At 35.5% G+C, this 27275-nt stretch overlaps 1 protein-coding gene across 3 annotated transcripts in view; it reads left to right on the forward strand.

The window, feature by feature from the left end:
* Fstl5 (follistatin like 5) overlaps positions 1 to 27275 on the forward strand; it is a 596643-nt gene that overhangs the window by 444851 nt on the left and 124517 nt on the right. For all 3 annotated transcript variants that reach the window (XM_052730071.1, XM_052730070.1, XM_052730069.1), the window contains exons 11-12: positions 10895 to 10921; positions 18223 to 18341. In XM_052730071.1, the coding sequence (XP_052586031.1) occupies positions 10895 to 10921; positions 18223 to 18341 (146 nt within the window). The remainder of the gene's footprint in view (positions 1 to 10894; positions 10922 to 18222; positions 18342 to 27275) is intronic.

Here is a 27275-nt window from a genome sequence, read left to right on the forward strand (position 1 = left end):
AGACTAGACACCACTCCCTGTATTCATGTGATCCTCTTCCTTGGGCTGTGTGGTCCATAGACTACAACTGTGTGCTACTGTGTCTGAAAAAAAAATTGCCAAGGAATATAGTAACACAATTAATGCCTGGGAAAGTATTTTGCTAAATAAATACACATATAATACCTATGAATACATAACCTAAATGGGAACTCACCTGTAGTCTTTGAAGACATTTCAGAGATGAGGAAGCCGAAACTTCCAATGAACTTTCTTTACATTGTCGTACTCCTCATTTATAAAAAAAATTTGCCATACAGTCAAAGAGTAGTGCCACTTCACTTCTACAAGATGCCCAAAGGTGAAAATATCAGTGGGCATGGGAGCAGGACTAAGTGCAGATTGCTGTTGCCACTGTCACGTTTACACCCTTGCAAATAGCATTGGCAAAATCTTCCGGATTTGAGTTTGCATATTCCTCACATTCAGAAAACACACACAGTAGAGTTAAGGGGTGACCCTGCATTTAGGCACTGTTTAGGAAGAAAATGGTATGTTCTGACTTTTCGCTGTACCTCTCTTGGGATTTTATTTTCAAATTTTCATTACAAACAAATTGATTTAACTTATATAAATTCTTCACAATATCAATAAGTTGTTTGATGTAAAGTTTATGGGAGGAGGAGTAATAAGGTCTGAGATCACTGAGGAACAATCTGGTCTCAAACCTATGATCCTTCTGCTACTGTCTATGAAACGCCTGGATGATTTGTTCCATATAAATGTCTATGAAACTTGTTACCCTGTAAATTGTATGAATTATTAAACTTCAGACTTCTGTAAGACACATTGCTAAACAATCTTATTAATAAAAAAAAAAACAGAGTCATATATTGGGGCAAAAACTGAGAGATCAGAAAAAACAGAAAGAAACCAGCAACAACATTCTTACCACTTGGAAATCCTCAGCCAAAGAGACCTACTTCCTGTATACCCGCACATATATGCCTTTCTGTTCTGCATCTCACTTACTCTCTCCGCCCAGCTATCTCACTTCTTGTCTGTCTGTACAGACCTCCAGACCTCTATGGTTAGTGTTGGGATTAAAGGTGTGTGTCGGCCGGGCGGTGGTGGCGCACGCCTTTAATCCCAGCACTCGGGAGGCAGAGGCAGGTGGATCTTTGTGAGTTCGAGGCCAGCCTGGTCTCCAAAGCGAGTTCCAGGAAAGGCGCAAAGCTACACAGAGAAACCCTGTCTCGAAAAAAAACCAAAAAAAAAAAAAAAAAATAAAGGTGTGTGTCACCATACCTGGTTCCCCAATGTGGTCTTGAACTCACAGAGATCTGTATGGATCTTTGCCTACTGAATTCTAGGAATAAAGGTGTGTGCTACCATTGCCTGACTTTTAGGTTTAATCTAGTGACTGGCTTTTTCCTCTGATCCTCAGATAAGCTTTATTAGGGTGCACAATATATTTCGGGACATAATATATTACCACAGACTTCACCATTTATTTATTAATTGGCAACTGAAAAATAAACACTCACAAAATTTAGATTCTCATTAAAAACTTTCATTTTAAAGAGAATAAAATACCTACAGAAAACAATACATTGGTTTGTTCATAGTTCTATCTGTAAGCAACAAATGTGTTGTTGACATTTAGTCAACTTTATAAATAATTTCTCAATATTCAAAAAGCTCAAATTTAGTTTAGGTTGTATTTATAACAAACAAATCTATAACATGATGCATGATAGTCACATAAGCCAGTTGTGATAAGTCACTGAGACAGAAAACAGTTGTAATGTGTTGTACAATACCCCCATTGGGTTAGAGACTTAGGAGAAAATTCAAGCTAGAGAAGAAACATGAAGTATATTCTACATTAGGTCAACTTTGGGATCACACTGTAATATTATCACAAAATAATCACCTGTAATTTCGAAGACATGGTTAAAGTGGACTAATCATTGGGCTTTTTTAACAGCATGACTGGAATAGGTCACACCGAGAAAGGTGTGAATGCTCTATGCTGCAAATGCCTTCCATCCGTCAGCATATTTGTCTTTGAGGCATTTTCTAAGATTTATCAAAATAAGCAAGGTTTCTTTGGTTTTGCTGGAATTTATTTCCAATACATATCAAGCCCTTGTGCATTTCATTTTATTATCTAAGTACGAGTTAGACAAATTTCAATCTCCATCATAGTAAGAGAGATATTCTTTGTGTTTTCTGTTAAATCTCAGGGGAAAAGTATGTATTAGAAACTCATTACACCTCCCTGATGGAATACAATAATGTGGGTTAACAGTATGCAGTTGGGTTACCTTCTAAAGATTTTTTGGCATAATGTAATTTTCAAAAAGCATACTAAAATTTGCTTTACTAGCTTACTCGGGTTCTGAGAAGAAAATCAGTATTTTTACAAGAGTACTTCTTCATAATAGATAAGCATATACAAATAACCAGGGACTAAATCTTTGTCTTCAGGCTTCTTATGTTTGTCTAGTTCATTGTGAACTTTAAGTTACTCTTCCACCATAAAGAGCCTTCTGTGACAAAACCTAGGGGATCATCTACCTGTGTGACTTGGACAAAAATTGTGAGGGATGCTTTTGGCTACAGAGCTTCAGAAGTATTTTTTGTAATACTCAAGAAAAGCAGCTGGCCAGCTCGTGCTCTGACTTGCAAATTATTGCATTAATTCCAACTATTTACTTCCTCCAAAAGATTTTGATTATGTTATTTTACATTTTTAGATTTAACTGTGACACAAGTTAATGTCATTGAAGATATTTGTAGGAATGAATATCTAGTGGGTCTGGTGATCTGAAACCCTTGGCATACACTAAGTACTCAGATGTTTCACATGGTTGCAATTATCATTATTACTCTACTCTGAATAATGGATAAAAACCGCTACATAAATAAAACTGTCAACAATGTATTTTGGATACTAGACTCTTAAAGAAAAAAATGAATTCAGTTATTTTATACTTAATATCAAAATATTTTAAAGTATAGTGTGTTATAAATTATTTGATCCAATTTTAGAAGGCACAGCAACTGTTTAATATTTTATTTTAAATCTTAGATATTTTATTACTGCTCAAAGTAACTAAGTTTTTTGTGTTTTATGTTTATACAGCACATTCTTTCTGAAATTTAAAATGTACTTCATGAACATAAGATATATAGTCTTATTAAAATATGATCATTTTTCTTCTGTGGTATTATCGTGTCCCCCAATATTGTGCATCCTAATAATCTTATCTGGGATCAGAGAACAGAACAGCCACTAGATAGACATAGAGGCCAGAAAATGGTGGCACACACACCTTTAATCCTGTCACTTGGGAGGCAAGAGATTCATGTGGATCTCTATGAGTTCAAAGCCACACTGGAAAATAGCCAGGAATGGTGGCTCATACCTTTAATCCCAGGAAGTGATGGTAGGAAGCAGAAAGACATGTAATGTGTGAGTACCAGGAACTAGAGGCTTTTAAGCTTTTAGGCTTTTAGCAGCAGTTCAGATGAGATCCATTTGGATGTGGACACAGAGGCTTCCAGTCTGAGGAAACAGGATCGGCTGAGAAGTTGGCGGGGTGAGGTGAGCTGTGGTTCGTTCTGTCTCTCTGATCTTTCAGAATTTACCCCAATAGCTGGCACTGAGTTTTCATGTTACGTCTTTCTGATGGTGTGAGTATGAGAAATAAATTGTTTTAGGAAAGTATGTACATAGATAGAAGGGCAAGTGCTCTTTACATCTTATCCATCATGCTTGATAATGCTGTAGTTTTAGAGTCTGTGTGCTTTCATGAGACTGCACTGAAAACCACTGCAGTAGACACCAGCATTCTTTTTCTTGAAACTTCTCTCCACACTACCAGCTGACTGAGTTTATTTGCTCTCACTGCATTTCCTCTGTTAAGAATCTTTGACCCCCTTCCATTCCAGTCTGTCCCCGTAATGGCAACTGCCAGAACATCACTGCTGCTGTTGCTTATTTTGACCCTTTTCTGGTTTGGATAATACATGGAGCAGCTGGCATTGTTCTCTTCTTAGTTCAGATGCTACCGTTTGGGAGTATACAGAATAAGGAAGTGTAGAGATGCGGCACAGACTACAGAAGAACGGGGTAGGATGTTCCTTTGGCCCTTTTACAACATCCATTTTTTTCTAGAGAAACAATTAGAAATAGTGGTCTAGCTTAGCAGGAGCATTAATATTTCAAAGAGAAAGACAAGAGATATAATATATGCCACAGCCTCTAAGTTGCTATTTAAATTTGTGGGACCGAAGTGTCTTCTTTTTATTCGATCTTAGATATTAATGTTCCATATGCTTAGAATGTCACCTCTAAAACTCGTGTGTAATTTGATTATTAATATATGTAGATTAAGCTTGACCTGGCCTTGGCCACCTTGTATTAAAATTTCCATGACTGACTTTGACTTGGGCCACTTTTTCCTGCACTTTTATGTAGGCAATCTCAATATAGTGGTTTGTGGAGCCTTACAGCAGGTGTTGTCCTCTTGGATATCAACTGGAAAATAATGGCTCTGCTGAAGCCCATGTTTCCCTGACATTCTGTATACTAGTATCCCTACCCAGTTTGGTACTAGTGACAAAACTCAGAGTTCATGTATGTTTGCAAGACTTCTGCCACTGAGCTGTACTGCCAAACTTTCCTTCCTGTCTTCCAATTAAAGACAGGTAATTTTCAATAGGTAAGGCTGGCCTTAGAAGTGACTAAAGTTCCCCTGCCTCAGCTTCCTCAGTGCTGAGGAAGCAGCTGTACACCATCTAGAAAATCTAGACGATTCTATTTAAGTAGTTCTATGTATTATAAATGGAACCTAAGGGTTTGCACATTTTACACAGATCCTCTGCTCCAGAGCCTATCCACAGTTGTTGCAAAAAACATATTGTTGTCTCAAGTTTCTTGATATTTCATCACAAGTAAAAGGACTTGCCGTTAATGATGTTTCTGTGTACATTTTATTGCTTAAAATATGTTTAGTATCTATACATATGCAAATGTGTTGTACTTATAGGTGTCCACATACATATACTCATGAATTGTGTTTATGCTAAACACTGTTCTAAAGACTTTGAAATTTTGTCTTGTTTGATACTCATAAAGCCAATGCTAGCTCTTTGTTTCTCAGAGATCCTGGAATACATTTTTCTTCAAATATAAGTTAGGATGAAGTTCATCAAGGTTACCTCAGAGTCAACTTTTATGACTTTTTTTTTCCATATGAGCACAGTTTGCTCAGTGTGATACCACATGTATTTTAGTTATTATCTGTATCTGTTAATGATTCCAGAAGCTGTATTTCTAACCTACATCAGAGATTATTCTGCTCATGTTTTGTTGACCTTGTATCCCTATATCTGTCCTGTTTTTTAAGTGTAATGTTAAGCTAATTTTACTAAAGTATATATTGCATTTGCCAGAATGGCCAAGCATCACTAATTTATTTGTTTTGAAATTATAATTTGTAACTTACTGAATGAAATATCTAACAATCTGTACTTACCTTGATAAATCACTTTTAAAGATGTCCATTTCCTTTAAAGAATGGATATTGTTTTGACACAGTTTTTATATAATTATGCCTGTATGTAAAATTATATTATTATATAACTATATTAATTGTACAGTTAAAGACATATTAAGTAACATGGTGCTTAAAATACATGATCAATAATAAATAGTATTATGAAGAATGGTGTTTTATAGCCAGGTAATGGTGGCTCGTGCCTGTAATCCCAGCACTTGGGAGGCAGAGGAGACAGATCTCTGAGTTTCTGAGTTTGAGAGCAGCCTTGTCTGCAGAGCGAATTTCAGGACAGTTGGGGCTATTATTATTTAGACAGATAAACCCTGTCTAAAACTAGAAAAAATGTCTTTTATAAAATCATATAGTACATGCAACAGTTTTAGAGAAACAAAGTTTTTCTATTTTTACTAATTTGCATATATGCTAATAAATACCCAATTGGTCTTGTGTTTTTTCTCATAGTTTTATCTCTTGGCTGATAAGAAGTAGAGATGGACACATTGTTGGACTGCAATATACTTTTCTACAGTGTTCCACTTTTGAAATATTTTTATTAGTTTGATCATCTTTAGTTTTTTTTTTCTGTGATATATATGTCTTCATAGACAGTAACTTCTAACAACTGTTTACATGCCGAGTACTGAAGATATTTTATAATCATTTTATGTTACTTCTCTGATTACTACTATGGTGTATTTTCTAGAGTGGAAGAACAAAAGATGAAATCACTTGGCTTCTGTCACATTTCTTCAAATTAGAAGACACCTTTTTTCTCAGTTTATCTATAGTCAATTACCAATACACATTTACTAATGTTAGCATTTATTGTATGCCATTAAGCAATTAGTTGAGTGATGGATTATGAAAGTTCATTCATACTTCCAGACAATAGTGAAGTCAGAATTTCCATGTTTAGGGAGCTTGGGTGCTAATGGTCGGGATTGGTTTGTGTTAGCTAAAAAGTATTCTTAAATTTTGTTTTCTTGTACTAAGAATAGGTAGGTCTAAGGTTACTTGCTGAACACTTGATTACCTAATGTCTTCTATCTTACTTAGCCTAGAGTCACTTGCAACACAGAGGCAGGGAAAGTCTCAGTTGTGTAGGTTGGAAAAAGAAAATGATTTTAAGCCAGGCTATAGGGGCATTATGACCTATGCCTGAGAGCTTCAGAAAATTCATTCTAGAGGAAGCTCCATACCAGAATGGGAGAACACTTGTATAGCCCTGACCAGAGGGACAGTGAAGAATTCAGACCACTTGCCATCATCTAGCATCAAGATACCAGCATTGATCGGATGGCTGACCCCCAAGCAGTGGGATTGGGACCTGTCCCTAGTGCATGAGCTGGCTTTTTGGAGCCTAATGCCTATGGTGAAACACTTTGTGCAGCCTTGGTGCAGGGAGGAGGGGCTTGGACCTGCCTCAGTTGAATGTACCAGGCTTTGCTGACTCCCCATGGGAGACCTTGACTTGGAGGAGGTGGGAATGAGGGATGGGTTTGGGGGAATGCTGAGGGGCAGGAGGAGGGAGGACAGGGGAATCTGTGGTTAGTATGTAAAATGAATAGAAAATCTCTTAACGGAAAAAAAAATAAAGATACCAGCATTCTCAGTGAGCCTGTTTAAAATCTAACTCCGCTGCCCATTTCAGCCTTCCAGATGAGAGTGACTCATGATAGGGTGTTGTCTAGGAGACTTCCATGCCTGCTGACACCACATAACACTTTGGTAGACAGCTGTCTTCAACCCTCTCAACCACATTAATGCCACACAATTCATTAAGAGGCTGCAGTCCGGGACCTGCCCAGCCGTACCAGTGCTACTCAGTACATTTTTTTTTTTTCTAAACCAGTAAGTTAGACATTTTTGGAAATGACCACGATATCGCCTCTGTATTTTGTATGCTTCCTGGGAGGTGATGCTAGGTATCATGTGGTTTTCAATACTTTTCACAGAGCAACAGCTCTCACCTCATTTGGGATATATCACAGGCACTTAATTGCCAGTAGTAAACTTTCTCTCCTGCTTAAATTAGTTCTTATTTTAAAATTTCTGTGAACACTAAGCTGACATTATACAGTGGTCAGTGATGGGCTCTTATTCAGTGTCTGAAAGCCTACATTAGACAGTCGATAACTTACACTCTCTCATGGACACCTCTCTTGGCTTGCACAGACTGTTCTTTTCCAGGGTCCACCTTATACCTCACAGAACCATCTGTTGTATAATCTTAAGGCGTCTGTTCTTTTTATTCTCCATTTTCTGGAATAGTTTCTTAGTGCCTGCCTATTACAACCCCCCAACCCAATAATTGGATTATCCCATCTCATCACTTTAAACCTGGGGATATCATTTCCTGGCCACTTTATGATCACCTCCTAATAAAGACACTGGACACCGTAGCCTAGTCTGCTATTATAAAACACAGGTTGTGACTCTAGCAACTGGGGAATTGCCTTCGTTCTGGGTAAAAAGAAAATTAGTTTCCTTTAAATGGGTCTTTGAATCAAGCATATGGCAGTCAGTGAACTTGACATAGCTAATATAGTTTCTAGCCTAAAAATAGCATTTAAAACAGCTCATTTCATTTCCCATATGTACATACAAAGAAATGTCTCATTCTATAATGCTAACCCTACAGATTTTTAGATACATTAAATTTTTATCTTAAGCTTGTCTTTTTACATTTACTTGCTAATGGAAATGTTAAGTCATTTTCTTAAATCTAAAAAGAAAGCAGACAATAAGACATTTAGCTTAAATGTTATGCTCACATGAATGCACTTTATCAAAAAAAATGTCTTGCAGTGTTAAAAACTGTAGGCTTTCAGACAAGGAGAAAGGCAAGGAACAGACATGCTGAGGTGAAACCCAGATAGCATATGCAGGCATGGACAAGGGAAGCAGCTGTTCTGCACTGTGTTATGTCATTAACTGTCTTACTACTGTTGCTTTTATAATATTCCAACTCTGCAAATGCACTTCCTCATAGAGCATATCAGTATGAGACTAATCACTTTAAAGAGACTCAGGGGCTCACCGGGCGGTGGTGGTGTATGTCTTTAATCACAATACTCTGGAGGCAGAGCCGGGTGAATCTCTGTGAGTTTGAGGCCAGCCAGGTCTATAAAGTGAGATGCAGAAGAAGCACCAAAACTACACAGAGAAACCCTGTCTCAAAAAAAGAGAATCCCAGGCTCATAATATATAAAGTACAGTAAATCAGTAAAATAATTAATAATAGAGTATTAAGTTATCAAGGTCTTATTGATCTGAATTTTCAATTGAATGTGTTTATTATCTTCTGAAACAATCTTATTTACTAAGTATTGAACTGTGAGGTCTACAATTTTAAAAAGCTTATTGTCCAATGGATGAGAACTGATAACTTTTATGTCATGTTACAGAATAATTTAAGTCTTTCATCAGGTTATGTGACTATTTTACTTAATCTAAACTCTCATTTACAGACAGGGTATCTATAGGTAATATAATAAGACTATATTAAAACGAAACAAACAAATCACTCACTAAGAATATGCTAGGTGAAGAACTCTGGTAGGAGCTTCAGGAAGACATAATATTGGGTGTAAGAGTTGGTACCTCCTGGGAGTCCGTACATGCTGGCGTGGTGGCTTCGACGGTAAGACCATCTGCTGCTCTTTCAGGTCCCGTATCAGGCAGAACACAATCATGTCTAACATTTCTACATTTTAAATGGTAGAAATTCATACCTGAAACTTACAAAAAGGTACTATCTGAAGGCCAGATTAGATATGTTAATGTGGATGAATAAGCATGCTGCAAATTTTTATTTCTGTATTACATAGTCATGAATGGATCGCAAACATTGTTGTCTACTTATGTATATTTCATATGAATTTTGGCAAAAAGCAATGGAAAGATGTGAAAGGAAGAGACCTTGATTATTTGACCAGAGTAATTAGAGTCCAAGTGATTTATTTTTTGTTTTTGTACACATTGTGGTATTAATCACAGGATGCGGGTACTAAGTGGCTGCTGTGCCAGTGTTCTGTACTTCTAATTCCTGCTATGTGCATTTTAAAGTTCTGTAATATCTGAACAGATTCTATCTATATCATATTCACTGTCCCAGTCTTAAAAACAAGTGTACATTTAATAAGCACAGTACATGATGTGTCCACATTTTGTATAACAGGGAGTCACCAATATGCTATAGTGTTCAGGCATGAACGACATAATGTGTCTTCTAGTCCTTTCAGAAGAAGAATATGAATTTGTCATCATTTATTTTGTATCTTCCCACATAACTGCCCTGATCGACTCACTTTATTTGTATTCTTATTGAATGCTTGTGACTTAACATAGCTCCCATTTCTTGTAGAAATTTTTAGCTAAACAATGTAACTTATACTTGTAATACTAACATGCAAGTATCCAAGGCAGGCAGACTGCAGAGCATTTGTGACCAGCCTGGGCTACCTGATCAGTTTCAGGCCAGTCAAGGCTATAATATGAGACACTGATTCAATAAAACAAACAAGACAAAACTGTGTAGTTTTGGCTCCACACTTACGTTGACTTATTTTAAGAAAAATGAGTGTCAACACCCAGAGAATAATTATTTTTGTAAGCAATTTCTGTTACTTAACTATTCTTTTAATTTATATTGTATTTTTTTCACAAAATTGTAAAGACTGTTACCTTTGAATTTTAAAAAGGCAAATGGCATTTACCATTACTGCTGTTCTAATTTTTAAATGTCTATTGGTTTATTCTCTATTTAGTATTTAATAAACCTATCTTCACAGATTTTCAGTGTGTCCCGAAATCAGCAAAGTACTTTTACATGTGTTATCGGTATGTCTGGTTTGAAACAATGAATGAATGTACTACATAAAAATAAGTGCAAACTATGTTCAGGATCCCTTATTTTCTAGAATGATGCTTCATTACAGGTAGTTCCCATTGTGGGAGAATATTACATATTGTAAAAACAGGGAAAATTATAACTTTTTTATTGGTGACTTAAAATTGTCAACTAATTCAATAGTTTTAACTACCAATATTTGTTCTAAATGTGTATATAAAAACTAACTGAACTATCCTCTGTTAGGGATGTAAAAATGTTCTTAGTCTGTTACTAAGTCTTTGTTCCAAAAACTAGGCTATTTCAAAAATGTGCACCCATTCACACCTTCACTACTTGCTGAGCTGTGGAGGCCTTTCAAGTACACCTCAGCACGTACAGATGCCTCCTTTTCTAGATTTTGACCTCGATAGTAGTTATTCTTATCACTAGTCAACTAACTTTTCCTGACTGGTTTTTCTCTTCTCTTTCTTTTTTTGACATGCTGCAGTAGCTAACATATTATGGAGAGAAGAAGGTACCAAATTAAATTATATTTTATATTGTTGTGATTTCTTGACTTGATTTGACTATATTTGCAAACTCATTTGTTTCAATATTTGGCTTATTTTCACTTTGACTCGAGATTTCATTTGATTTTACTACAATTTTCTAGTATAAACCTGGTGCTATAAAAATACTTATCACTTGAATAGGACATCAAATAGCTCAGTGGGTAAAGGCCCTTGAAACCAAACCTGAAAACATGAATTTGATCCTGGGACACATGGGGTAAAAGGAGAGAACCCATTTCTTTTTTTTTTCTTTATTAAGAAATTGTTTATTCATTTTACATACCAACCACAGATCCCCCTCTCTTCCCTCCTCCCGACCCCTCACCAGCCTTCCCCCCAGCCCACCCTTTATTTCCTCCTCTGAAAAGGTAAGGCCTCACATGGGGAGTCTGCAAAGCCTGGTAACAACTTCTATAAGTTGTTCTTGTGCCTTCTTTTGCATGCTTTGCCTTACACACATACAGGCAAGCACACACACACACACACACACACACACACACACACACACACACACACATACAGGCAAGCACACACACACACACACACACACATACAGGCAAGCACACACACACACACACACACACACACACACACACACACACACACACACATACAGGCAAGCACACACACACACACACACACACCTAAGTGAATGTAAAACATAGTAATTATTACTTCACTACACGTCACTTTGATGCATTAAAATAGTCAAAACCTTCCATTATAACATTTTTAAGTGGTTTTCAAAGTTTAAAAGTAGGTCAAAATAGTAAAAGCCATTGAAATTACTATACTTTCCATAGTATAAGAATAATTATACAACTGTCTTATGAAATGATTATATTTTTTAGAAAAATTAGTTACTAAGTTGAAGCATAATTCAAATAGTTTCATTATAGAACACAGGCTTGCCACTTTGTATCAGTCTTCATATTTATTTCTAAAATAAGTATAGCTCTTATGAATACTCAGGAGGGCTGCTCTTGGCTTTTTAATAGTAGACAGCATTGAAAAAATGTTATACAATATAATTCAGGAACACGATTTTTGTTGTCCTCTTCGCTAGTCAAAAAGACTGAGGAAAATGGCCTTCTCACTTCTCTTGCCAAAGAGAAGGCATTCTGGCTTTCTACCTTAAGCTCTTCAAGCCTCCGTCACGGTCTTCTTTAGTAACTTATCACTGAAGCAGTTCTAACGTGACCACATCACCTTTTTACTCCACTTGAATATTTCACCTTCAAATGCACATAGCTCATTTATGCTGAAACCTGCCTTGACATACCTTTCAGTATTTCTTTATACCATATATCCTCTTAAGAGCAAAACCTACTTCTCTGACCATTAAAATATATATTTCAATTTATCATTACGATGGAGAGTACAACTTCTGCTGAGCAGGAGATCAGGGATCACAGACCTGGTTCTAGTAGTTGACTGCTGGACAAATTAAATGAACTGTTTTATCACTTAACTACTCACAGCACTCCTCCACACATGCTGAGCACTCCCTCTTCAAGTCTGTGATATGGGAATCAACCTAAAGTATATGAAAAAGTCCATATGGTTTAACTTTTATAAATGATAGAATTATTAATTTATAATAACCAATTCACAATCGTTATGTAATATTAGTATCATAATTGTCCACCCACTGGCTCATCTCAGACAGACATTGAAAGGGACAGTAATGTAAATAATTCTGGCTGATGCGTTGGTATTGAGATGGTACCTGTAAAGTGCCTGTAAAGTCAGGATGCCATCATTTCCACAAGTCTTTACAGCAAAAAAAAAAAAAAAAAAAAAAAAGAAAAGAAAAGAAACAACAAGCAAGATATATTTTCTGTTATTTTTGGGACTGAACCCAGGGCTTTGTATATAAGCAAGTGTTACTTTAGTAAGCATAACACAAAGACATTATTTTCATGCATTAATATGATTGTTTCCAGTGTCTGAAGACATATTTAGCTGCAAAACTATAATACAAATAATGGTAACATTTGAAAACACAAAAGAAAATGTCCTAGTCAAGGCTAGAAATGTCCATATTAAAGTTTTAGCTAAAAATGAGATTTTGTTTGTAACATGTGAATGTATACTGAAAGTTTTGCATATATAATATATATGTATGCAAATATATATTAATAGCCACAGAAAAATGGAAAGACAGTATTAATTAAGTAAATATTTTGTAACTTTTTAAATCCACTGATACACCTTTGATTAGCAAATCATCATAGAATTTTAAGTTGCTACTGATCATATTATATATACTAAGGCCATTTGACAGGTTAATCCAAAAAAAGTATTTTTACAAGATTCTTTTTTGTTGTTGTTGGCACAAACATTTTTTTATTAAGAGATTTTCTATTCATTTTGCATATCAACCACGGATTCCCCTGTCCCCCCTCCTCCCACCCCCAGCCTTCTCTCCCAAACCACCCCCCATTCCCACCTCCTCCAAGCCAAGGTCTCCCCTGGGGAGTCAGGAGAGCCTAGTACATTCAGTAGAGGCAGGTCCAATATCTTTGGGCGGCTTTTTTGACCTTTTTTTTTTTTTTTTTTTTTTTTTTTTTTTTTTACCTCGGGCAGCTTCCTTTTGCTGGCTGTGTGTGTTGCCTGTCAGGTGTCCCCACCTCACGGTTGTTGTCGCCTGTGTTTTACCTGGTGGTGGGATGGTTGAGGGCCCTGTTGGCTTTTTGAAGAAAGGCTCTGTATTTGGGCACAAACATTGGCTTAAATATGCACCCAATATCTAGAAATGACTCAAGTTGTATTGGAACAAATTTCATAATGTATGTATTGTTTATAATTAATATCAGAGTTAACAGGATATAAAATAACTCTATTGGTGTCCTGTCCCCAGGGATTAGATACAAGTACACACTGCAACCATAGTCCTTCAGTGCATTAATATTGTATTAAATGTTCAGTATAGATCAGAAATACATTCTACTCATTAGAGGGCATATAATTATTTCTGTGCCTTCTATACACTCTGTATAGAAAGAAAACAGAATACAAAGGAGTTAAGGTAAGCATGAACTAATTTATAGATTAACAGCTAGATTAACAATTGATTTGGGAAAGATATGATTCATGTGTATGTCTCCACCAACACATGGAAAATGAAAAACAAAAAAGAGATATTAGAACTAGCATGGCAGAAGCTTTCACTGAATTCCAGGGTGTTTGTAATGTGTTGCAGCATTGGACACCCAATAAAATTCAGTGTAGTTAAAAACTATAGGACTAATTATTCCTTATTCTGAGAATCAGGACCCCTCTGCCTTTGCAGCACTACATATTGTTTACAAATGTTATTTCTCATATGGATGTATGTATTAGAACTTGAAAAAACACTGAGTATGTAGAGGCTAACTTGTTTGAGTACTTATGAGGTCAGGGAGAGCTTTGCTTTGGAGCAGGTTCTTAGCATGAAAAATGCCCTGGGTTCAGTCCTAGTTGTAAAAGAAAGCCAAAATGTTACCTAAAGAATACAACACTGTTTTAAATATTGTGTTTTCAAAAGTAATTAGTAGACTTGAATTGTTTAGCATTTTTTTCAAACTTTTTTTTTATGATGGGCTTAGTAGCAGGTACTGGCTTACTTACCTGTTTATGAATTGAGTGTTAAAGATGCAAACGACATCACATCTTTTAGCCTTCAAGAACAACACACTGTCTTTGTAGAAGATTGAGCTAGAAAATGTGAATGACATTTTACTATACATGAATATGAACAGGTAGCTCTTGGGGAAATCTGGGAGGACAAAGTATGAGAAATGTTCTACTCTAAAATCAAATTAAAATTTTAGTAGGTTCATGAATTCTTGGGAAAGAAGATATAAAATTGGATATAGTAGAGAAGACAGAAGTTTAACACAGAACGAGGAACCCAATTAGGTTTGAGGAAAAATGAATACAGTGATGAACTGACTTCTTACCTGCATTGTACATCCTTTCCATGAGATATAGCATCATTAAATTCTCAACATTCACTGCTTCTTAAAATCTTATTGTGTGCCAATCATTCTTTTAATTCTGTACCCCTCAATATCATTTAATTCTCATAATAGCTGTGCCATACACTTCTTACCTCTAAATCTAATATGGGCTATGATCTCACAATTATAATTCTGTGCCCAAAAGTAAGTGTTTTCAGGATGATTTCATAAACACCAAGGGATTATTTTTCTACTGAAGAAACTTAAAATGAAGAAAACAGAGTAAACCTCAGATAAAGATATTTATTTATATTTTTACTTGTGACTGGTGTACTGGGATATGTTTTATGATTTATAAAATTACTAGTGTGAATTCATATTTTATATATAAGAAACACAGTTGCAGCCTTACATGTGTGATTTGGATAAATTAGGTGTTTTAAAGGACACTTCAACTCAGAAATTGAATCAGTTCAGTAACTCAGAATGGGATCCCACTGAGTATGTTATGTGAAAAACAGGATAAAAAAAGAAAACCGTAATGGAAGTATAAAGAGAGGTGAGGGATGAAAATAGTTCAAGAAAATCAGCAGATATCTGGATGATAACTAATTGTCCATTCCACATGTGTTCTAATTCATGATGGCAGTCATCAGGAGCAGCTCAAGGTAGACGGCTACTCACTCAAAATTGAGAAGAGCATAATAAGAAACATGAAGTACATTAGAGGTTTCTGCACAATTCAGACAGACACCACAGTGTGACTTGTTTATGTTGGATTGTTAAGTTTCAACAGCAATATACAGGAACCAATAATATTAAATTGATGGTTACTAATGTATAACATATATAAATCCAGTTAGTGTTTACATGTAGGCTTTACTAACACAAATAAAAAGTAGCAATCTTTTTAAGCTTTGTTATGTGTATGTGAAATTTATATTATGTTACACACAGGTATATATATATATATATATATATATATATATATATATATATATATGAAAATAATGTCTTTGTGTTATGCTTACTAAAGTAACACTTGCTTATATACAAAGCCATGGGTTCAGTCCCAAAAATAACAGAAAATATATCTTGCTTATTGTTTCATTTTTTGCTGTAAAGACTTTTGGGAATGATGGTGTCCTGACTTTTACAGGCACTAATAGTACAGAAATGTGTACCATCTCACTACCAATGCATCAGCCAGAATTATTTACATTACTGTTCCTTTCAATGTGTGTCTGAGATGAGCCACTGTGTGGATAATTATGATACTAATATATACATTATATATATATATACACATTATATATATAGCTTAAAGCTGACAATGAATGAATTCTTTCTTATGGAATTTTTTATGACAAATATGGCTTGTATGTAGGTCTTGTCATATCTGCTACTGTTCAGGAATATCTTCTCTTAATGTGGTATTCTTTGATAATACAATTAACAGATCATTGTTGAACTAATCTATAGTCGTTTCAATCCATATGAGTTGCTGCATGTTGTAAATCCATGTGCTATAAGAAAAAACATACTATGCAAAAAGAACATAAAGTCAGAATTAATCTTTGAATATATTTCTCTTTCAATAATGAAAATAGAGAGATATGATTCTATACATCTAAAATGTATGACTTTATATTTAGTAGCAGATTTACAAGATTAAATATCATTTAAATTCCATGGGCAAGTATTTGTATAAATGATGAAATTTATTTTGTTCCTCTGTGGCTACAAAGCCTGATAGTGGACTTAGAAGACTAGCAGTGGTCTCAATGGAAAAACATGAAAATTCTTAGTCAATTTTTGCTGATAAAATTTAAATGAATTACTTTAGACCTTATGGGTATTTTGAGAACTTAAGCATTTTAACCAACAATTGACTTTTCAACTTATCAAGATTTAAGTATCATGCCTCATCCTTCTAAGATCACGCACTGTGTAAGATATAAGTTGGCTGAATAAATTAGAAGCAAACAATATAATTAGAAAAATAAACTGACCACCCAGTTTAGAAAAGGAAGATCCAAGGGGTTAGATCTGAGTATAGTGAATATAAGCAGAGGCTGAATCCACAGAGAATAGACTGCATGAGTATTGGCAGCCTGTAGCAGGTGTGTAGGCTCCCAGGACAGGTGTGGATAAGCATGCTGGTACCCAGAACTAGTGTTTACTCTCTCAGAACAGATAAGCATGTACACATGGGTGACCAGACAGATTTGTAGACTCCCAGGCATGCAGAAATGAATATGTAAGAGCTACAAGTCAGGTTTGTATGTGGTCAGGACAGATATACATGAGTACATAGTATCCCTAGACAGATGTATAATCCCCATGGACAGGTGTAAATGAGGATATGGACGCTTCCAGATAGAAGTGTATACTTCCAATACAGATGCTCATCAATATGGGGGGCCCATACTACATGTATGTATTTTCTCAGGACAAATGATAATTTGTTTGTACAGGTGTGTAGATTTCCAAATAGGTGTGCATGAGGATATGGGAGATCCAGGTGGGTAAACACTCTCCAAGGGCAAGTGTTTCTTAAGTTGTGGTAAGAGCTTCAGGGCTTAGATTTCAGCAAACCTCACCCACCTATCAAGTGGCATCCTTTCACCTTCCTGTGCCTCTTGCCGTGGATTTATGAAAGAGTGGACAATTTTATATGTAATGCCTTCAGATCTGTAATAGGCAACAGTTAAAATACTTAGTTAAAAATTTACAGATTCTTATAAAAATTTAGTTTATTTCAGAGTAGAGAAAGAGACTTTTAAAACTATGAATTTAAAAAAAATAAACACTGATAATTAAGATCTGGGTGTAGAATGTTTGACAGTCTATATTCTCCAAAATTTTGTACATTTGGTCTTTTTCATTTCTAAAAGTCTTTATACACAGTGACCTCCCAAATGAGTGAAATTTCTTTCTTTCTTGGGGAACTATGATAAATACTACAATGGAATTTATTCTTCATCAGTGATTTTTACCCCTTAACTAATACCCACAATAATTAGGGTAGTATTCCATTATAATCTCTGTGTCAAAGAGTTCATAACTTCGTTTGTGCTTGTTTGGAGACCAGTGAACCATGCACTGATTTCTACAAAGGGATCCACCTCACTGCAGGTCAGGAAGACCAGGAAAATGCCTGTGTTGTCTCCTGCAGAGACGTCCCTGTAGTTTGTTTTATTAGCATTATGTAACATCTTCAATATAGCATTGCTGGGGAGATAATAGGCGCTCAGGTTTTGTTGTAAAGGTTTCTGATAATTCTATTTTGAACTTTTGAAATGTGTTTTATTCCTAAGGTCTTGGAATTGGGAACATGTTCTACGTTTTTTATGAAGATGGAATCAAAGTGATACAACCCACAGAATGTGAATTTCAGAGGCACATTAAGCCTAGTGAAAAGCTCCTTGGATTTCAGGCAAGTATCTGAAAAGTTCCTTTACAGTTTTATGAGAAAAACTTTTATAAAGTAAAATTATGCTTTAGAAAAACAATGAAGTGTATAACTCTGTGAAACTTGTAAGGGAAGACAATTCTAAATTCGTGATGCTGTCTGTGGTTTCACGAAGGTTTGAGAAGGAAAATAATATATTTTACAATTTTAATACTTGTGTTATAATGAAAGTGATAAGGATGAAATTTTAACAATAAACACAACATTCAATAACTTTCTTAGGCTATATAATTTAGACCATCTCCAGGTTTTTAGGACATCATGTCTTTAACAAAGTAAAAGAAAACTGAGGATAATTTTTAGAATGTATGTATTTTGGATATTAAACTTATTATCCCTATCTTCTCCCATACAAATTTAGACTTATGCTAAAAACTCAAAATGTGATTATTTAAAATATAATGAACATACTTTCAGACAACATTCAAAATTGTTTCCTAATTCCCATATTTAAAGTTGACAAGGCCATGTGACTAACAAAGACATTTAAGATTGTGATTTAGAACTTCATTTTATATCTTTATCCAGTCCATTAGAGGCTGGTAGTGGAAAGCTATATAAGATGACAATGTTTCATTAGGGACATCTGTCACTCTGTGTCTGTCTCTGTGCTTGCATCTCTCTTTCTTTGTATCTCCCTGTCTCTCTCTTCCTCTTCCCTTCTCTCACTCCCTCCCCCTCCCTTCCTCATCCTCCCTTCCTTCATTCCCTTCCTTAATCCCTCTTCCTCCCATCCCTCCTTCTACTCCCCTCCTCTCTCTGTTTATCTACACATACATGAATTTTAAAACATTGACTCAGAATTGTGGGCTAAGGTGTGAAGTCCAATGACAGTAGGACTGACCGACAGTAGACTATTTAGGTGAGAGAGGAATTGTCTGTTTAAGTGCTGTGGGCCAGTTCATCAGACTCGAAACTCAAATCAACCTGAATGTTGGAGTCTTGAGGATGGATTTTAGGACAGGTAGAAAACTCAGTGTAGGTTTCAATATCATAATTTTGAGATAGAATTTTGTCTCTGTTTGGGAGCATGAGTTTGGGGAAATGCTCACCATACTAGATGATGTCAGTCACCTACATAAACGCCTTCTCCTTATCTATATTGGGATTTGGCTAAGCATTTGAATACCCAGGGAGACATGGGTGGCCACTTTTGCTGTTCTCCCTTTAGTGTGTGATGAGGTGTGTATTCATGACAAGTTCAAATGCTGCTATACATAAACATGTACAAGGAGCCATAGTAAAAACAATTTAACAAAAAGGCCATTGCCATCAACCACGATGAGTCACTCAGTTTTGTTTAACTTTAAAGAGGGATACATCTCATTTCTTCCCTATTTTAACATTAATCCCTGCTTTGTAATTACACTAAACAGTGTTTCCCTTTTGTTGTTTCTCAAAACATTTCCAAGAATAATTTATCACTGAGGTTTTAGGGGATAAATATAATCTCTAGTGCCTATTAATTTGTGATGATAAGATCTGAAGTACTGTTTGGATGAGTGAAAACATCCTTTCTTTGAAATAGTGAAATTAAATCTATCTTATCTGATTTTAGAGAATAAGTCTCTTGGATATAAGTGGTAGGGGAGAAATCGTTTGGAATCATTTTTTCCTTATGAATAAAAAATAAACATTGATAAGATATTTTTCAAAGTCATTTCAACGTTAAGGTAGTAACAGTTCAGTTCCCCACACAGGGTGTGTGGATCAGTGAAGTGTAGATAAGGACTGATACACTTCAAATCTTCCATCAAATTCTTCAAAAGGTGCTGTTTGCTTGCTCTAAATAAAAATTCAATTTTGGTGCAACGTCAGTTTGCATTAGGTTTCAGACTTTGGGAGAGCACTGGCGAGGATTCGTTCAGTGAACTGTGTTATTCTTTCATCTCCTGGGTTGATTTTTGCCCTTTGTTTCGTATCTCTGATTGGCAGGACTCTTGCTTTATTTATATTAGCTCTACACAAGATTTCTTCTTGTTAGGGAGGGTATGATCTTCAAGCAAATATATTTCTCATTCAGACTTATGGATTCATATTCAAATTGAAATAAGTTTGGGGGAAATATTTAAAACTCTTTTCAGATTAATAACTTTTCACTCTCTTGGATTTCAAGGACTGTCAATCTCATCTACCACCCACATGGCCTTCAAAGGTTTTTAATTCAGTCAACCTCACACCTTACAGATAGAGCTTTCTTTGGATCCAGCTGCTGGTCTTGACTAAAAAAAGGGTACTACTCTGACCGGCTATTGGTCTAGCTGTGAGACAATGGCCCATGCATTATCATGCTTAACTAATTTAGAACATGCCCCCAAAGGCTCTTTTTCTGCATTCAGTGCAAATTTAAAGTGTTCTGAGAAGCAAAACTGAACTCACAGCCATTGGTAGCACACCTGACACGAATCTCTAAGATTCCTGCACTTTATCCGTTGAGCTTCCTCCTTTGAAAATTAATTTCCTTTGAGAAATCAACATTAGTACTTTATTAGAATACAGAGTGTATCCAGGAATAGGAGATCCACAGCCCAATACCTGGATGAGGCAAGAGTGACAGGAAGCAGCAAGCAGGAACAGCCTGTGTTTCTCCACAGGAAGCAACCAACTCACCAACTCTCCTAGTGACGATTCCAGCTTTCCTTTGCTTCGTGTCCTGTTTCTAATTCAATTACTACTTTTCGATACTAGGCACCCCAAATGCTTATTTAAACAACAGCCCCCTTAGCTGATGTGGACACACTACATCCGGGTATAGCCAGTGGGCAGCCCTCTGAGTTCCACACTACAATGCGTTCTGGAAAACACAATCAGGAGACTCCCCCACCGAGTGCTGTCTCTGTGGGGCACTGCTCAAACAGGGCTTAATTTGCAGAACTGTGGAGCGATAAGAGTTTATGCTTTTGTTCCTTTGCATGTGCGGTGACATCATGCAAAGAACTTCCTATGGAGAGTAATATAAATGCCTTCTAAATATTCCTTCAGAGATTACTCTCTAGATTTCAAAAGAAATACGTTTATGAAACTGTTCTTTGAAGTGCTAGATGTAAAGAGATCTTCTGACGTTTCTGAAAATACACACTGTTGTTACATTCTTCCTCTGTGTTTCTGTTGAACATCTGTTTGGAAGCTCCCACTAGGGTGGCTTTGGCAGAGGGTGGGGGTTTAAAGCAGGTAGCAGTGTCCTGATGGAGGTGTGCAGTTCCCTTCTGCATTAGGCACAATAAGGTTATAGAGAGACACCACATAAAGGGCTCTTGAAGGAGCTGTTGATAAAAGCAGCCAAGTTGTTTCAATCACTGTGAGCAGAATAATTAGTGCGTTCAAAGTGACTTGAATTTTTCGCTGGATTTTTTTCATGGTAGAGATGTTAAGTGATTATAAAAATATTGATACAGATATTATTAAGCATAAAAATACTTGATATTTAAAATACCATACAATTCTTACTGTATATGACTTAAATTACAGGTTTTGTAGTATTTATTGTATTTGTATAATGAAAATACAGAAGTTTATTGTTAAGAAATAAAAGTTTATTGTTGTTTATTTTTAAGAAATAATGATTTGTTCCACCATGTCTCCTGATGTCCACTCTACACTTTATATATTAAACTAAACAATTTTTTGTCCTTGGCACATAATATATTTTGAACTATCACTATTAAATATTTTATGTGGGTATGTTTTTGACAACTAATCATTTTAGACAAACAATCCCCATTTTCATTTTTAAAGTGTACTGAAAACCACCCGGCGATTTATTTATTTTTAAATTTTTGTTGAATCATTTTAGGCAACTATCATGGACTTGTCAACACTTTAATAATGCAGTCAATCTTTCCCAGAGCTTGCTAGGCTATAGTACAGCTGTGCCATCAGCTACCCTGTTCATTTATCTCTAAAGTTTAATATGCATAATAATTACAGTAGATACTGTTCTCTTATGTAAATGCACATGCACAAAGCAGCATGTTATATAACACCGATAGACACACAAACTTCTGTTTCAGTCCTACCTGTCAAAAATTATTTCCTGCCGAGCGGTGGTGGAACATGCCTTTAATCCCAGCACTCAGGAAGCAGAGACAGGCGGATCTCTGTGAGTTCGAGGCAAGCCTGGTCTACAGAGTAAGTTCCAGGAAAGGCGCAAAGCTACACAGAGAAACCCCGTATCAAAAAACATACATATATATATATATATATATATATGTGTGTGTGTGTGTGTGTGTGTGTGTGTGTGTGTGTGTGTGTGTTATATACATATAAATTTATATATATATATATATGAAATATATATAAATAAAATGGTATGGTATATATTCTTCAGCACAATACGGTGTTTCAATACGTGTAGTCATTTCATATTTTTTGTATCAGATAAGATATATATGATTTCAGATAAGTTTTTTTTTGTGGAGAAAAACAGTCCCAATTCTTTTACCATTTTAAAATTACCTATAATCACTGTGCTTTTCAACAGCACCCTAGAGTGTCTTGCTACCTTGCTAATTTTAACATGGTACCTACTTATCAGCCTTTTTTCTCATCTATCTACTCAAAGCCCTTATCCTCTAGTACTTCCCAGTTGATCTACAGTGCGATGACATCAGAGTTTACTTTTATTTTTTCTGCATCAGAGAAATATGTAGCAATGTGTCTTTCTGTCTCACTTTGGACTATTTCACTAAACATAACATTAAGTTACATCTATTTTCTAATAAACAACAGGTTGTCAGGATTGTTAGAGCTACTTAATATTCTATTGTGTGTTGTACCCCATTTCCTTATCTATTCATTGTAATCTAAAATAAATTTCTCTAATATTAAACTCTATATTATTACTCGTACCCATCTCAAATGAGTTTTGTTTAATTGTTAATGTATAGATTTGTATTGAAAACTCCTGTTGTGTCAGGTTTTGTGGTAATTATGTCTTGAAGAGGAAAGAGGAGGACACACATGAGCTATAAATCACATGCCTGTGTAAGTGTGGCAGTTGCTCTTATAGGAATATGAATAATGGAGCATGTTAAAGAAAATCACCCTGATGAATTTCCCTTGAATGAAGCATCTTTCCCTAGATTAGTAAAGTGCACTATCATGACGATAGAAGAGAAGTAGCAGGAAAGATTGGCATGGGGTCATGCAAAATTGCGAGTTTCATCTCACTGCTGCACAGACAATGGGATGAACGTAGTGGCATCATGGGCAACACAACTCAGTTGCTGGCAACATGGCTGGGTGTCCACAAGGATTGTGCCTGCCCTGGGCCATCTCTAAATGCCATGTTCATAAGCTCAAGGCTTTCAGTTTCAACCATATTTTAAGATGAAAAGTATGGTCTTTATGATAAGAACAGAGGAACATTATAAGACCCTGCTCAAAAGTTTTTATATCTACAGCCCCATTTTCATTATAGTTGGTGCTTTAATCTGTAACATTGAATACACTTATTAACTGATATAATTTTACAAATATAATATTCTAAAGATAATTGAAAATGTGATTTTATGCAACAGATCATTTTTCATATTTTTTCTCTAATTGATAAAATGAATTTACTTCCATATAATTTTTTATATTATCTTTTCACCATAAACCTGTACACAATAAAATTTGCTACTGTATTTTCTGCATGCAGGAGGCTGAGGTAGGATGACTGTTGCAATTTCAAGGCTAAGTCTGGTCAACATTATGAGTCTAGGATAGGCAGGGCTACATAGTAAGATTCCATCTTAAAAACACATAAACTTTAAGTCTTCTAAAAGAATCATTAAGCAATAAGTATTAGGAAAAATATGAAATTATTTGAAATCTTGTCCTATGGCTGAGTGGCAATGGGCTTGCTTCACATGTGTGAAGCTCTGGGTTCCATCCCTGATGCTGGAGGAAAAAAAAAAAAAAGGTTAATCAAATGCAGTGTTGCTCTTCATTAGCATTTTTATGTGGCACAGATTTCTGCGCGAACTGCAATCAGGTTTAAAAATAGAAATGTATATAATTATATCTGCAGATAGATTTATAATCTAGGGAAGATAAATCTGTTATATCAGAATAATTTTTTTCAGCCAGTAGCAGGCTCACAAAACTAGGCAGCCTGTCTTCCACATCAAGCACTTTTAGCTGGACAATATGTGAAGACGGAAGAATCTCATCCAAATGATAGGCACCATCTGCCTCTGACACTGTTCACTCCTGGATCAAAGTGGGATGCTTAAGTGCTATTACATGGGTTGAATAATGGAGATGAGTCAACAGACTGACAAGGAGCTTAATTCATACTCCCATCTCACCGATAATGCATAGAAGAGGGACACAGATATTCTACATATTGAGGTGGAGAATCTTATTTCATAACTAAAATCGAAAAGAGAAACCTATAAAATACACATTACTCAATGCCATACTAAGAAAAAAGAACTTTGAGGGGAAGGAGGCCACAGCTCACACTCCAGGTCATTCAAATTATTTAACTACTTTTTCTTAAAAGTTTGTTCCTCTTCTTGTATGGATTTATAATGATGAGAAATATTTTACTTCAAATACAATACAGCATCCAAGGTAAATTAAATCCAACTGAGAGTCATTTGAAATGTTTAAAATGGCTAGATTTTGCCTTTGAACCTATTTCACATCTAAGATTTCATACCGTATTTATAAAGCCATTGCCAGTTTTTTTAAATAATGTTACAGTGCTGATTGATCAGGTAAATGAATAGCCCAAGACAGACTTGAGCTGAAGGAAAGACTGAAGTTCAGATCTTGGCTGTGTTTAAACAGCTACACTGACTTATAACCAAGAGTCCACCTTTCAAAGTCAGAAAATCATTCTGTGGGGCATATAATGAGGGGTCACTGTTTAATTGCTCTCTTTAGTCCAAAGAATGTGTTGACAGTTAGTTGGAGTGTTCAGGCAAACACAAATAAAATTAGGGTACACAGTGTGTTTGAAGTTAGAATTCTCTCCTTGTAGGATGACTAAGGTATACAATATATTTGAAAGGAATATCAGTATTTCTCTTGGGCACTGTGATTATGCTTAACTTTCCATTATTTTAAGAATAGGACAGTAGGATGTATGTATGTTATGAAGTAACAGATTTTTCATTATTGTTTTTTCTTTGCTAGCCACCTTGCTAAGTTCACTTTGTAAAATAAACTTATTACTCCATTATGATAAAATACCTTCAATAGGTTGAGAAGCAAAATTGAACTGAGTCTTTTAATTCCAAATGTTCATGCTAGTTCTTAACAAAGTTGACTGAATGTGAAGCTCCAGTTTCTACCTAATTCACATTTATTGATGATTGCCATAATTACTATATCTCACTGGGGTTTTGGTATTTGTTTTCAGTTCAACACATTTTGCCAATGACTTTTTTTTCTGGTTATCTGACATAACTTGAGACCTTGGGCCTGGAGAGTTCCTTTGGGTTCTCTCACTGTTTGAAGCACAAGCCTGTACAGGAGCCACAAAATTCCTGTCCCTGGAGTCTCAGCCCTTTAAGCTTCTGCCCCAACCCAGAATTTCAATCCCTTGCAACCGCTAGGAGAAGTGGAATGCTCTCTAATTTGCACTTACTTATAATGTCTCCAGTTTTCTCACTATATTTTATAGGGATTAAATATCTAACACACTATTATTTATCATATCAGCTATTCATAAGGAATTTAAATTTTGATAAACATTCTGCATTTAGATACAGTTCAGTCATTCAATATCTTTGATTTCTCATCCATGAATTAAAATACAGTTGCTAGAATTTAAATTCAATGTTATCAAAATCTAGATCAGTAAATGAGAAATGTCCCAATAAGCTCAAGCCGAGCAACCAATGACAGAGAGAAATATGTATTTGCCACACTTCAGATCACCCAGAAACTCTTAAATACATGCAGCCAAACCTGTGCAAACAGTTATGGGAAGTGAAAACAAAGTTTATGTGAAATATGTAGGCTAGTGTAATTTCATGAAGTGCAATCTCCAGAGAAAATTCTACCTGAAAATAAGAGGTGAGTAGTACTGATTACTTGAACAATACAAACATGATTTTGTTTAATCCTCACAATGACTCTGTCTGATGGAAGGCATTATTATATGCATTTCACTAAAGAGGTAATCAGGGCTTATGAAAAGTATTTTGCAACTAATATATGGGTATTGCTGCGTGTTACACCTGGGCATGATTAGCCTCTGGGTGGATTGTTCTGCTTTCCCTTTCCAGCACTGGCTTCCGCCTGCACACTGCCCTCAGCCTAATTTTTACACTGACAGTAAAACACATCAACGGATTTTGTTTAGGTTGAAAGTAAGGATTTCTGTAGTGTATTCTTTGTGCTTTTGATGTCCTAAAATCAAAACCATACAATAAGTAGTCTTCTAGTGTAGCCTCAATTCAGGTAAAAATAGCCCCTATATTGTATATCCAAAAGTGCTCTGGCCTACATGGACATAAATGAAGTCTTTAATAGAATCTGTCAAATTCATTGTACTCCATTTTTGAAGGTGGGTGGCGTATTGTTTCGGTTATAAGCAGTGATCCTAATTAGAAGATTGAGGAAAATATTTGTATCTCAGTTCCTGTTAGTATTTTTAAAAAATGAGTATGTGATCATCAGAGTCCTAGTTATAGCTCAATGATAGAGCCCTTGCCTAATGAAAGCAAATCCTTGAGTTTTCATCCACAGCAGCAAAAGAGGGAAAGTAAAATGTCTTTGGTTCTAAATTACTTAATAGTTTATTTTAAATATAAGTTACAATCATTGTGCAAATCAATATTCAAAAAGTATTATAACTAGAACATTTACAAATAGCTCAGGTAGATAATATACATATGTACACAGAGTTTTATATACACATATTTCTAAAAGGCCGTAAGAGATATCATTATAACATAG

This window comes from Peromyscus californicus, unplaced genomic scaffold (genome assembly GCF_007827085.1).
Source record: "Peromyscus californicus insignis strain IS unplaced genomic scaffold, ASM782708v3 Scaffold_9__1_contigs__length_137607984, whole genome shotgun sequence".
Taxonomy (NCBI): Eukaryota; Metazoa; Chordata; class Mammalia; order Rodentia; family Cricetidae; genus Peromyscus; species Peromyscus californicus.